The sequence below is a fragment of the Balaenoptera acutorostrata genome, chromosome 3 (genome assembly GCF_949987535.1).
Source record: "Balaenoptera acutorostrata chromosome 3, mBalAcu1.1, whole genome shotgun sequence".
Classification (NCBI taxonomy): Eukaryota; Metazoa; Chordata; class Mammalia; order Artiodactyla; family Balaenopteridae; genus Balaenoptera; species Balaenoptera acutorostrata.
The window spans coordinates 95,897,266-95,912,177 of NC_080066.1; the positions used below are offsets into that span (position 1 = coordinate 95,897,266).

A 14,912-nucleotide genomic window follows, 5' to 3' on the forward strand; every position below is an offset into this window, starting at 1 on the left:
GAATTTTATTTTATTTTTATTTATTCTTTTGGCCATGCTGTGGCTTGCAGGATCTTAGCTCCCTGATCAGGGATAGAAACCAGGTCACAGCAGTGAAAGTGCTGAGTCTTAACCACTGGACCGCCAGGGAATTCCCTGAATTTTATTTTATTTTTTTAAAATTTATTTATTCATTTTTGGCTGCATTGGGTCCTTGTTACTGCGTGCGGGCCTCCTTTAGTTGCAGTGAGCGGGGGCCACTCCTCGCTGCAGTGCGCGGGCTTCTCATTGTGGTGGCTTCTCCCATTGCGCAGCATGGGCTCCAGGCGCGCGGGCTTCAGTAGTTGTGGCTCTCAGGCTCAGTAGTTGTGCCTTGTGGGCTCCAGAGCGCAAGCTCAGCAGTTGTGGCGCGCGGGCTTAGCTGCTCCACAGCATGTGGGATCTTCCCGGACCAGGGCTCGAACCTGTGTCCCCTGCACTGGCAGGCGGATTCCCAACCACTGTGCCACCAGGGAAGTCTCTCCCTGAATTTTAGAATCAGCTTGTCTATTTCTGCAAAAAAACTCAGCTTGGATTATGATATTTTGATAGGAATTACATTTGATTTGTATATTTTTGAAATGTTAAAAATGTTAAATCATTTGATCCATGACCCATGGGATGTCTTTATTTATTTAGTTCTTTAATTTCTTTCAACAATGTCTTGTAGTTCTTTGGTTAAGTATTTTGTTCTTTTTGATGATATTTTAAATGGAATTATTTGCTTAATTTCATTTTCAGATTGTTCATTACTAGTATATAGAAATATAATTGATTTTTGTATATTGATATTGTATCCTACAAGATTACTGAGCTTATTTATTAGTTCTAATCATTTTTTTTAGTGCATTCCTTAGGATTATCTATCTGTGTACAAGATCATGTCATCTATAAATAGAGATAGTTTTACTTCTTTTTTTCCTATCTGGGTTCCTGCACTCTCTCCCTCCCTCCCTTCCTTCCTTTTCCTATTTGCCCTGGCTAGAATTTTCAGTCAGTTTTGAATAGAGGTTGTGAAAGCAGACAGCCATGTCTTGTTCCTGATCTTAAGGGGGATAGCATTGTCTTTCACTATTAGGTCTGGTGTTAGCCATGAGTTTTTCATAAATGTCCTTTATCAGGTTGAGGGAGATCTCTTCCTTTTTTTTTTTTAATTTTATTTTTTGGCCACACCGTGTGGCATGTGGGATCTTAGTTCCCCAACCAGGGATCAGACCCGTGCCCCCTGCAGTGGAAGGGCGGAGTCTTAACCACTAGACCATCAGGGAAGTCCCGAGGGAGTTCCCTTCTGTTCCTAGTTTATTGAGTGTTTTTATTTTGGAATGGTGTTGGATTTTGTCAAATCATTTTTCTATTTCTGTTGAGATGATCAAGTGGGTTTTATGCTTTAGTGCAGTATAGCATATTGACTGATTTGCAGATATTACACCAACCTTGCATTCTTAGGATAAATTCTACCTTAGTAATGGTGTATTATTCCTTTTATATGCTGCTGCATTCAGCATATAATACAGTTGACTCTTGAACAATGTGGGTTTGAATTGCATGGGTCTGCTTATATGTGGATTGTTTTTCAATAACTGCTTACTGCACCATCTATGGTTGGTTGAATCCATGAATGCAGAACTGTGGATATGGAACCTTAGTTATGGAACTGCGCATATGGAGGGCTGACTGTAAAGTTATATGTGGATTTTCAACTGCAAGGAGGGTCAGTGCCCCAAACCCCCATGTTGTTCAAGGGTCACCTGTATTTTGTTGAGGATTTTTGTGTCTGTATTAAAAGGGATATTAGTCTGTATAGTCATCCCTCGGTATCCATGGGGAATTGGTTCCAGGACCCCCTGCAGATACCAAAATTTGTGGAAGCTCAAGTCCTTTATATAAAATGGTAGAGTCAGCTCTCCATATCTGTGGGCTCTGCATCTGTGGATATGGAGGGCTGACTGTAGTTTTCTCTTGATGTCTTTGCCTGGTTTTGAAATCAAGGTAATGCTGGTGTCATAGAGTTTTCTTTTCTGTTATTTGGAAGAGTTTGCGAAGGATTGGTATTAATTCTACTTTAAATGTTTGGTAAAATTCACCGGTAGAGCAATTAGGCATGGGCTTTTCTTTGTGGGGAGTTGGAAGCATTAAATTTTAGATGATTGTATTCATCACACTTCTCATTTTCTGTTCATTTGATCATACAGAAGGATCCATATCCTAACCTGCTGTTTCCTCATTCAGAGTTGTAGGTGTTTGTAAATAATGCAGATTCCTCACTTAACATTAAACATAGTCTGACACTCATGAGTAATACTTTTCTCCTGAACTCCCATGGCACTTTATCTCTACATCTCTTAAGTGACTTCCCATGTGTGGTTTTTATTGTGGTTATTTATGTTTGAGCCTTAAATTCCCTATTAGACTAAATTCTCTGAAGGAAATATCTTTTTCTACACTACACTTAGAGTTCAGCAATTGAATAGCTGAATGAGTGAAATGTTGCTTTAATATTCATGTGAAAATAGCATCTCCATTCTTTTTTTGGTCTTATTTCTGTCTTTTAAAATATTATGGAGTTTATTTATTTGGCCTGATCACGCTATTTGTGCCATAGCTCTGCAAATTATCAGTGTAGCCTGTGGCTCTGATTCAGTAAATCACATTCAGTCGTAATAGGTTTGGGTTACAGATTGCCTGAGTTATGGGGGAGTGCAGGTGGGAAAGCCAGTTATTTTGTTACCTTAATACTTGGCCTTTTATGTGAGCTACAGCCTATAACCTGCTACAGACTGTCTTTAGTCCTTTAAATGCTTTAAAGCTATAGTTGTTCTCACAAGAGCTGTACCTTTACTCAGCCTTTTCTGTGCTAGTATTGATAAATTTAGGAATTACTTCTTTTTTTAAATTTATTTTTATTTAATTTTTTTTAATTTTTGGCTGCACTGGGTCTTCGTTGCTGTGCGCCGGCTTTCTCTAGTTGTGGAGAGTGGGGGCTACTCTTCCTTGCGGTGCGCGGGCTTCTCATTGCGGTGGCTTCTCCTGTTGCGGAGCACGGGCTCTAGAGTGCAGGCTCGGTAGTTGTGGCACATGGGCTCAGTAGTTGTGGCTCGCGGGCTCTAGAGCGCAGGCTCAGTAGTTGTGGCGCACGGGTTTAGTTGCTCCGCGGCATGTGGGATCTTCCCGGACCAGGGCTCGAACCCCTGTCCCCTGCATCGGCAGGCGGATTCTTAACCACTGCACCACCAGGGAAGCCAGGAATTACTTCTTAAAGGCAGTTATGATTGAACTCTCTTTAGATATCTGACTAATTCAGTGATTCTCAATCTGGTCTTCTCTGAAATATTTCAATGAGTATTTTGCGTAGAATAGTCAAATAAGTTGGGAATTCCTCTTGGAGAGAGACTAAGAGCACATTAGCATATTGAAGACTAAAGAATCTTAAGTCTGACTTCAGTGCATTAATATTTTTAATATTCATGGTCATTTGTTAATATCTTGAGGTCGTACTTGGAGAAGCAAACTTTGGGAAATGCTTCTCTAAATGATTGGTATGAAACCAATTTGGGGTAGCATTTATAAAGAGAAATCAGAAGTGAAAATAGAGTTAAGCTTGGAAAGTCTAAATGTGTAGGTCTTAGGGCAAATACTTAATGGTAATAATTGTGACTGAGTATTATATTAGGTGGTCATGATATATCATGTTCTTAACCATTGCTGTTAGGAAAAAAAGATTAAAAAAAATTAAAATCCAAAGTAAAATCAGTTTCTTAGACTAGGCTACCGTTTGAACGGTGCCTCTTAGCTCATCTCTATTCAGAGATAGGATGGCTTTCCCTCCAAGTAGGTATCTTTGTTAGGCTTTTCATTTGGAGGAAGACGGAAATTCTGTCCTCAGCTAAGAATTGGCAGTTAATGCAGGTGTCCTTCAGGTTCTTGTCTAGAAGTAACACCTTGATCTCTCACCTCCCCATATTTATCTAGACTTGCCTGAGAGACAAATTTTAAGGAGGATTCCCTGAAAGATACTCAGTTCATGCATTCTCCTGTTCTTGTTCAACAAGGATGGATAATGAATGATTGAACACATTCTGCTTAAGTTACCCGACTTTTGTTATCTTTTGATTTGTCTTATTTAAACTTTTGTCCCCAAATCATGTGTCCAGGATATGAGTAGAGACCTATGGTTATTGACTACAGATTGTCTTTATACAGAAAGTAACATTAGAACTAGAGTTTTGTAGCCTTGACATTTAAGACTGTGCTTTGAAAAGCAAATTAATATGGTCATTTGTAAATATCAGAACCAAATAGATTCATGAGATAGGGACTCTTTGCCCACATAGTTTAGTAAGTTTGTTTAGTAAGGGAGCTAAGGTGTGCGTGTATACAGTTAATAGACTGTAAGATCATAGAAGTGCCATGCTTTCCATAAATAACCATACAGATGTTCAAAGAAGAGAATAGTCTTAGCTAAGAATAATCTAAAAGTGTTTCCTGGAACAGTGTATCTCATTTTGTCTTTGAAGGATTTCATTTCAGCTTGGTGAGACTTTTCTTACAGAGACGTTATTCATAGGATAAGGGCAAGACAGCATCCATAAAGGCATAGCAGTAATTAGAGAGTGCAGAGCAGTTCAGTCCAGGACCATATATGGATACAGGTAGGTAAGTCTGATACACGTGAGTATGATTTGAAGGCAGACACTTTACCATGGATACCAAGCTTAGTCAGGGGACCTGAAGGGTGATCACAGTCCAGTTGCAGGATAATCAGAATTAAAGAGCCAGAGTTCAGGGTATGGACCAGGCCAATCAATGGTGAATTGCTCTAACATCATGTATTAATCCTTTGAAACAGCAGTAAGAGCCTGTGGTTGGATGAGTTTTAAAGAGCTCTTCACGTGAATATTGGGATGGATCTGAGAGGAAGTTAAGAGACATTTTCAGGGTATTCTTAATTTGTGTCGAGTATAGGGAAATAGTAAAATTGGAAAAGTAGCTTGAAGCCAGATGATAAAGGTCTTTGAATCTCAGGTTGAGGAATTTAGACTTCATTGGATTTTGGAAAGCTGTTGCGGGATAACAACATAATCAGAGTGATGTTTTGGGAATACTGATCTGGAAGTAGCTGCAAAGATGGATCAGAGGGAGAAGTACCTGGAGGTGTGAAGCCAAATTAGGAAGCAGTAGTCTGGGTGTGTGAGTACATGTGAATGTACTTAATGCCACTGAATTTTCTACTTACAAATGATTAAAATGGTAACTTTTATGTTACGTATATTTTACGACAGTAAAAATCTAATCAAACACTTTAAAAATATTCCTTGACTCTCCAGATATCATCATAAGACTTCTTCTTGTGGAGATATGTCAAGAACTTCATGCACCTCCTCCTTTAGCCTTGTGGAAATAAGTGCTATTTCATGGTTGCTGTTTCAACTATCAATGGTGATATGCTACAAAGGTGATTCTGGGAGAATCAGAATATAGGATTGACGTGTACTTGGTGTCACAGGGGGCACATTGAGCATTGTAAGACCATACAAGTAACTGTTCTTTCCTGGACAAATTGGTTTTGACTTCATGTTATTATGCAGCCCAGATACTGAGGAATTATTTTAAAAAGTAGTTCCTTTTGAATCACCCAGTATTTCTTTGTAGTCATACCTTCATACCGCCTTAATTAGGACCATTTTTATTATCAGCTAAATTAAGTAGAGCATAATATCAATTTTTTCAATAAATTTATTTTATTTTATTATTATTATTTTTATTTTTGGCTGCACTGGGTCCTTGTCGTTGTACGCGGGCTTCCTCTAGTTGCGGCAAGCGGGGGCTACTCTTTGTTGCAGCGCGCGAGCTTCTCATTGCGGTGGCTTCTCTTGTTGTGGAGCACGGGCTCTAGGCACGCGGGCTTCAGTAGTTGTGGCATGCAAGATCAGTAGTTGAGGCTCGCAGGCTCTAGAGCACAGGCTCAGTAGTGGCACAGGGGCCTAGTGGCTCCACGGCATGTGGGATCTTCCCGCACCAGGGCTCAAACCCGTGTGCCCTGCATTGGCAGGCGGATTCCTAACCACTGCGCCACCAGGGAAGCCTGAGCATAATATCAGTTATTTTGTAATAAAATCTTAGGAGGGTGCCAAGCAACAATTTTTTTTCTTTTTTTTTAATTGAACTATAGATGATTTACAATATTTTGTTAGTTTCAGGTGTACAGCATAGTGGTTCAGTTACACATACACACACAATAAATCCTTGTTGTTTATCTATTTTAATATAGTGGTGTGTATCTGTTAATCCCATACTCCAGACTTATCCCCCTCCCCCCTTTCCCCTTTGGTAACCATAAGTTTGTTTTCTATGTCTGTGAGTCTGCTTTTGTTTTGTAAATAAGTTCATTTGTATTTTTTTAGATTCCATGTATAAGTGATGGCATATAATATTTGTCTTTCTCTATTTGACTTCACTAGTATGATAATCTCTAGGTCCATCCATGTTGCTGCAAATAGCAATATTTCACTCTTTTTCTGGCTGAATAGTATTCCATTGTTTATGTATACTACATCTTCTTTATCCATTCATCTGTTGCTTCCATGTCTTGGCTATTATAAATAGTGCTACTATGAACATTGGGGTGCATGTATCTTTTCGAATTAGAGTTTTTGTCTTTTCTGGATATATGCCCAAGAGTGGGATTGCTGGATCATATGGTAACTTTATTTTTAGTTTTTTTTTTTTTTTTAGTTTTAGTTTTTTAAGGAACCTCCATCCAACAGTGTAGGAGGGTTCCCTTTTCTCCACACCCCCTCCAGCATTTATTATTTGTAGACTTTTTGATGATGGCCATTCTGATGGGTATGAGGTGATACCTCATTGTAGTTTTGATTTGCATTTCTCCGATAATTAGCATTGTTGAGCATCTTTTCGTGTTCCTGTTGGCCATCTGTATGCCTTCTTTGGAGAAATGTCTATTTAGGTCTTCCAAGCAGCAATTTTATATGCTTTAATTTGTATGTATGTGTATCAAGATGAATTATATGTATTCTCTAAGATAGTTTTGCTTTATTTTTAAAACCAAGTTTCTTTGAAATCTTCTGGAATGGGTACCTGTTAGGTCTCATTTTGAAAAGTAGAATTTATTGAAGTCCTTTATAAAAGACTTTTATTAAAAAGTCTTTTATAAAGACTTTTATTAAAAATATTTAAAGTATTTTCTTTTAATTTATTTATTTAGTTAGTTTTGGCTGTGTTGGGTCTTCATTGCTGCGCGCGGGCTTTCTTTTTAGTTGCGGCGAGCAGGGGCTACTCTTCCTTGCAGTGTGTGGGCTTCTCATTGCAGTGGCCTCTCTTGTTGTGGAGCACGGGCTCTAGGTGCACGGGCTTCAGTAGCTGTGGCTCACGGGCTCTAGAGTGCAGGCTCAGTAGTTGTGGCGCATGGAGCTGCATGTGGGTTCCTCCCAGACCAGGGCTCGAACCCGTATCCCCTGCATTGGCAGGCGGATTCTCAACCACTGCACCACCAGGGAAGCCCTAAAGTATTTTTTAACCTTCTTTTTTCTTTAACTGTTCCCAAGATTGATATTTTATATACCATGAAATTTACCTCATTTAAATGTACAATTCAGTGATTTTTAGCAAAATTACAAAATTGTGCAAACATCACCACAATGTGGATTTACATTTCTACCTCCCCTAAAAAAGATCTCTAGTATCCATTGGTAGTTACTCCCCCTTTGTACCCCCAGTGAACCACTGATATACTTTTTGTCTCTATAGATTTCCTTTTCTGGGTATTTCATATAAATGGAATTCTACAGTATGTGGTCTTTTGTGTCTGGCTTCTTTTACTTAACATAAAATTTTGAGGTTCGTTCATGTTATTGCATGTATCAATTGTTTATTCCTTTTTATTGCTGAATAGTATTCTGTTGTCCAGATATACCATATTTTGTTTATCCATTCACCATTTGATGGACATTTAGATTATTTCACTTTTTGACTATTATGAATAATAACTGCTGTGAACATTCACATAAAAGGCTTTGAGTGGTGGACATGTGTTTTTATTTCTCTTGAATAGATAACTAGGAGAGGAAGTGCTAAGTCATATGGTAACTATATTCAAATTTTCAATCAACTGCCAAACTTTTCTATAGTGGTTATAATATTTTACATTTTCACCAGCAATGTATGAGGGTTTCAGTTCCGCATCTTCCCCAACAATTGTTATTGTCTTTTTACTGTAGCTGTTCTAGTGGGTATAAAGTGGTATCCCTCTGTAATTTTAATTTGCAATTTTTGATGTTGAGCATCTCCATGTGCCTGTTAAGCCATTTGTATATCTTCTTTGGTAAAATGTCTGTTCAAAGTCTTTTGCCCATTTTTTAGTTGAGTTATCTTTTTACTGAGTTGTAAGAGTTCTAAAGACATATCTAAAGTCATGAGGATTTTTTATTTCTTGTAGAAGTTTTATATTTTGGGGTTTTACACCTGGGTCTCTGATCCATTTTGAGTTAATTTTTGTGCATGGTATGAGGTAATGGTTTAAATTCAACTTTTATATGTGCTATATATTCAGTTGTCCAGCACAATTTGTTGAAGACTGTCCTTTCCCCCATTGAAATTGCCTTGGCACCTTCATTGAAAATTAATTGACCATAAATGTAAGGGTTTATTTCTGGATTTTTCAGCTCTATTTCATTGGTCTATGTGGTTATCCTTATGCCAGTACCACACTGTCCTGGTGACTGTAGCTTTATGATATATTTAAAATCAGAAAGTATAAGTGAGTAAGCCCTGTACTTTTTCAAAATTATTTTGACTATTCTAATTCTTTTGTGTGTCCATATAAATTTAATAATCAGCTTGTCAATTTCTGGGGAAAAAAAAAGAAAAGCCTGCTAGGATTTTAATAGGGATTATGTTGAATCTGTGGCTCAATTGGGAGAGAATTTTTAACATTCTCTTAAGGAGAAAGATTGTATTAGGAAATTTTAAAAATCTGTAATAAAAAGAGAAGACAACTCAAGATAAAGATGTTCTGGTTTCCTTTAAAGATTATACCTTAATTTATTAGATTATGAACTTTTACAAGTAATTTACTATTTATTGAGTACTCACTGTATGTCAGATGGTGGGCTAATTGCTCTGTGTTGTCCCATTATTTAATCTTGGCTCAACCCCTTAACTCTTTAAAAATAACCAGTTATAAGGTAGAAGATGTTACATGAAAGACAGTTGGGGGGAAGGTTGTTACACTGATTGATTCTCTAGTGAAGACGTTTTGAGTCTAACATTGTCCTTAACAACATAAGGTAGCAAAGAGAATGCTCAGGTTTCTCACCCTCACTTTTATTCTCTTTGCTCCAGTTTTCTGAATCATCTCTAAATCTTTTTACTTTATGACATGTTTATAAGGGATTGTAAAATACTCTGCCAGTATATCTGTTCCCTTGTAAGTGGACTACCTCACACATATGTATGAATGTAAATACAAAGTGAAAAAGGGAGCAGCTGTTTTGAAGGGTGATGCTGAGAACATGTGCTCCTCTATGAGGTGTACAGCAGTGAACTTGTGGTACAGATTTGGATAGTTGTGAGTAATTATTAATTGTAAGATGAAAGAGAATTGAGTATAAATTTTAAGGCACTGCTTCAGAAAAGTATCATGAATTTTCATTGTGACAGGTGACAGTATTTCTATAGTTTGGTGTTTTTCTCATCCTTTTAACTTCTGCATTTGCATTAGGAGGAAGTGCCTAACAAGAGCTTTATCATGGTCTTTCTATAGACTGCTGTATTCTCTTCTTGTGTCTAGAAGGTCTGATTTCCCTTCACATTGATAGCAAGCAGGCAAAATAAAGGGAGAATGAATAGCATTTCATCTTTCACTACTCATCTCCATTCTGTAGCTGTGCAGTCGGAAACCCTTGTGCATGAAGACAGATTTGTTCTATGGCCTCGGAGTTGGGTGCCGGGGACGATGGCGGCTTCACTGAGCTGGCAAAGCCCCTCTATCTTCAGTACCTGGAGAGGGCCCTCCGGTTGGACCATTTCCTGCGACAAACATCTGCCATCTTCAACAGGAATATTTCTAGGTATGGTATTCCGTCTTCCCAATATAACGTTTCCCCACATTTCTGATTCCCATTATTCCTGTAGATTTTATGGTTTAAGTATCTTATGGGTTTTGGGATGTTTGATTTTTTTTTTCCTTCTTTCTGTCAAATAAAATACAGTCAGCTTAATCAAAGGATCAATTTCTTCTGTAAAGTGTTCAGTCTACTAACCATAAATTATAATATTTTGCTGGGTCAGCTGTTATTGTGGATTCACCATTCTTCAATTTATAGTGATGAAAGTGAAGATGGACTGGATGACAATAATCCTTTATTACCCCAATCTGGGGATCCCTTGATACAAGTTAAGGAAGAACCTCCAAATTCATTGCTTGGTGAGACTTCTGGAGCAAGTAGTTCTGGAATGTTAAACACATACTCATTGAATGGAGTTCTACAGTCAGGTCAGTGTGGTGTGAAATCCCTCTTTGGACTATCAGTTCTTTTGGGGCAGGTGTCCTTTCATTTTTTTATTCTTTATGTTTCTTTACACAGAAACAAAATCTGACAAAGGGAATTTATATAACTTCTCTAAGTTGAAGAAAAGCAGAAAGTGGCTAAAGGTAAGAGATAAGGCAGAATGTTTATAATTCAAATAACCTACTAAAATTACAAATAGAAGGATAAGTTACTGACTAATTATGGCACATTGGCAGAGATTTTCCTAGACATGAGTCTTTTATTCTGGGTGTGGTTTTTCAAGAGATTATAAGAGAAAAATCTAGAGGACTCAACGGAGTTCATTTTAGCAAACATTTTTGGGAATGAAGCCCTATACTGAGCGAGGGAGTACAGAAATATATCAGATAAGATCCTTGCTCTCACTGGCTTGTAATCAGGATTATTAATCTATTTTTTTTATTAGTCACTGAGTAGTTCATTCATTCAACAGATGTTGATTGGCGCATACTGCCTTGGGAGATACTGTTGTAGATAGATAGGGTTCCTGCCCTGAGGAGCTTACCCTGAGGAGCTTACACTCTAATGTAGGGAGGCAGTGAGTAAGTCTGTAAATAAATAAATACAGTTTCTTTAAAGAGGTAACATTTCAACTGATTGCTGAATGATCAGAAGGAACTATGTGAAGGTTTAAGATAAGAGCATTTCAATCAGAAGGACCGATGGTAGAAGTCCTGAGAAAGGAAGCAACTTGGTATGTTTGGGGAAGAAAGGAGGTTGGTATAGCTGGAGCACAGTAAATGAGAAGGTAGTAGAAACTGAGGTTATTAGCTGATCACATTGGGCCTTGTACACTGTGTTACGGAATTTGTATTTTAACTCTTGTTACAGTGCTAAGCAATTAGAGTGTTTGTTAGCAAGGCAGTGACAATCTCATTTATACTCTTACAAGATTACTGTCATTAGCTAGACTGAATTAAGGATAGCATTTCTTTTATTGAAACTAATTATTTCTCTATTTTATACTTTTTTTATGAAGAGCTCAAAGTAATTTAAAGGTAGTCTTTTATTTTTATCACCAGCCCCTTTAAAAGGCTCATGTGGAAAAGGCCTGAAAAGCCTCATGTGGAAAAGGCCTGATTAGCTTCACATCAGTGAGGTTTTAAACTGTTGGGAATGCAGTAACCTTATGCTTGGCCATCACATTTTTAAAAATTGAGATGTAATTCACATGCCATAAAATCTACCCTTTTAAAGTGTGTATAATTTAATAATTTTTAGTACTTTCATAAAGTTAATACAGCCATTACCACTATCTAATTCCAGAACATTTTCAACACTCCAGGAAGAAACTCTGCTCATTAACAGTCACCCTTTCTCTACTTTCCCCAGCCCTTGGGAGCCACTAACCTGTTTTCTGTCTCTGTGGATTTGCCTATCCTGGACATTTCATATAAATGGAAACATAAAATGTGGCCTTTTATGTCTGGCTTCTTTTACTTAGCATGATGTTTTCAAGGTTCATTCATGTTGTGTGTTGTGGCACATGTCAGTACTACTTCCTTCATTTTAATGGCTGAATAATTCTTCGTTATCTGGATAATACCACATTTTGTTTATCCATTCATCAGTTAATGGATTTTGGGGTTGTTTCCCCTTTATTAGGCATCACAGCTTGCTTTCTATTTTATGCCCTATAGTAGTTTTTTAGGTTTTGTTTAGTTTTTTGCCTTGGTATTTGACATTTATTTAAATTATCTTATGTGTAGCATATGTACTAAGTGAAATTTAGCCTTGTTGCTGTTGATAGCATTTCTCATGTTTCGGCGCTCTTTAATTCATGACTACTAGGTTTAATTGGTATCTTTTTGTTTTTTAGTTGAATTGGTAAAGAATAGTATAAGGGAAACTGGAATGACTATCCTCCAGCTGTTTTTGTCATTGTTTTGGGATCTGGAAAAAACCCTTGGATTATAAAAGGAATTGCTTCATATCAGAGGTTCCATTTCCATTTCCTCCCTTTTTCAGAGCATTCTGCTAAGCGATGAATCCAGTGAGGCAGATTCTCAGAGTGAAGACAATGATGAAGAAGAAGAAGAAGAAGAAGAAGAACTCAATCTCAGCAGAGAAGAACTTCATAATATGTTGCGACTGCACAAATACAAGAAACTTCACCAGAATAAGTATAGTAAAGACAAGGAGGTAAGGGTTTCAGGAGAAATCTCAGATTTTCATGCTGGGTATTTACTCTCTGGTTTATATTAATTGAACATACATCATTTTAACTTTATATTTAGATGGTGGTTGTGGTTGTTCTGATAATTGAAATATACTTCACATACTAAAAAAATTCAGCCTTTTAATGTACACAGTTCAGTTGGTCTTAGTATATTCATAGAGTTTGTAACTATCATCACTTTCTAATTTCAGAACATTTTCTCACCCCAGAAAGAAATCTCATTTCCCTTAGCTCTTGTCCCTCATTCTTTCTTTTTTTTTTTTTTTAATTTTTTTGCATTTAAAAATTTTTTGCTGTGTGGCTTGCAGGATCTCAGTTCCCCTACCAGGGATCAAACCCGGGCCATAGCAGTGAACATCTGGAATCCTAACCACTAGGCCACCAGGGAACTCCCCCCCTCATTCTCTTTATTCCCCTCAGCCCCAGACAGCCATCAGTCCACCATTTGTCTCTATAAATGTGCCTATTCTAGACATTTCATACAAATGGAACAACATGTGTCCAGCTTCTCTCACTTAGCATAAGGTTTTCAGGGTTCATTCATATTGTAGCATGTATTAGTACCTCATTCCTTTTTATTACCAAGTAATATTCCATTGTATGGACATAGTGCATTTTATTTATCCATGCATCATTTGATGAACTAATTGGATTGCTTCTACTTTTTGGGTTTTATGGATTGTAGCTATGAATAGTGACTTGTTTCACTTTTTGGCTCTTATGAATAATGCTGCCCTGAAGATTTGTGTGCAGATTTTCGGCGTGGACATGTATTTTTATTTCTCTTGGGTATATACCAAGGAAAAGAATTGCTGGGTCATATGATAACACTATGCTTACCCTTTGGGGGAACTGTCAGGCTGTTTTCCAAAGCAGCTGCACCATTTAAAATTCTTGTGGTTGCTTTTTTTTTTTTATGTTTGTGTTGGGTCTTCGTTTCTGTGCAAGGGCTTTCTCTAGTTGCGGCAAGTGGGGGCCACTCTTCATTGCGGTGTGCGGGCCTCTCATTATCGCGGCCTCCCTTGTTGCGGAGCACAGGCTCCAGACGCACAGGCTCAGTAATTGTGGCTCACGGGCCTAGTTGCTCCGCGGCATGTGGGATCCTCCCAGACCAGGGCTCGAACCCGTGTCCCCTGCATTGGCAGGCAGACTCTCAACCACTGCGCCACCAGGGAAGCCCTTGTGGTTGCTTTTTAATGCAGTTGTTCTTTGGAAGTGTTCCTATCTTGGAAAAACTCCCTTTCTTCACATACTAACATTAGATTGATGATAGTTTTATGTGGCAACTATTTGAATGCTGTTACAAACGCCTTCTGATTTTTGTCAGGAGTGTAGCACTTTGTACATAATGAGCAATAGAATATTTGAAGACCTAAAACTTTCCAGCAATTAGTTAAGGTCCAAAGTTAGTTCAGAAAGCTTTGAATAATATGCTAAAAGTTATAAACCTGTAGAAGTAATAAATAGTAAGATGTATGAAGATGTATGACTTTTGACTTAGACAAGGAGTTCCTTTTTAAAGTACAGTGCTAAGGCAGTTGGTGCTCAAAATACTTGGTCTTTTTTAAATTGAAGTAAAAGACACGTGGGAAAGTCCACAGATTTTAAGTTTACAGCTGTATGAATGCTTTAACAGAGGACCTTGTAATAGTTCTCCATGTCACTCTTCTATCCTAGTTTCAGTCTTTGAACAACTCATTTGCCTATAATTCAGGAAAGAGATTCTGCAGTGGACTACCTAATTTTATTTATCTTCGTATTTACCCGTTAGTAATAAGTCAGACAAAATTTGAGCTTTGGAGGTCAATTTGAATGAAATGTTTGAAAAGATTAATTACTCTCTGGACAGAAAAAAATAAGATTATTCATATGTTAGAATTCTGGTAACAAAGACACTATGTATAATATTGTCAGATTCTTAGTGGGAAATGAAGAGAGAAGACTTCAAAGATTGAAGAATTGTGATGGCTGGGGACTATTCAAACTAAATATAAGACTAAGAGCTGGGAAAGCAGGCATTAGAAACCTTAGTAAATCTGGGGACCTATTGGTAGTAGAAGTATGGTTTATTTCTTGTTGATGAATTGAAGAGGAGACCTTTCTGCAATGACAAATATGTGTCAGGACAAAGTAAATATTCTGGTGGAGAA

The 14,912-nt window shown here is 37.7% G+C and overlaps 1 protein-coding gene across 2 annotated transcripts in view; it reads left to right on the forward strand.

Moving 5' to 3' along the window:
- Nucleotides 1-14,912, forward strand: part of INO80 (INO80 complex ATPase subunit) — a 128,977-nt gene that overhangs the window by 16,168 nt on the left and 97,897 nt on the right. For both annotated transcript variants that reach the window (XM_057543716.1, XM_057543717.1), the window contains exons 2-5: nt 9,918-10,103; nt 10,359-10,528; nt 10,620-10,687; nt 12,552-12,725. In XM_057543716.1, the coding sequence (XP_057399699.1) occupies nt 9,961-10,103; nt 10,359-10,528; nt 10,620-10,687; nt 12,552-12,725 (555 nt within the window). In that variant the 5' untranslated portion in view covers nt 9,918-9,960. The remainder of the gene's footprint in view (nt 1-9,917; nt 10,104-10,358; nt 10,529-10,619; nt 10,688-12,551; nt 12,726-14,912) is intronic.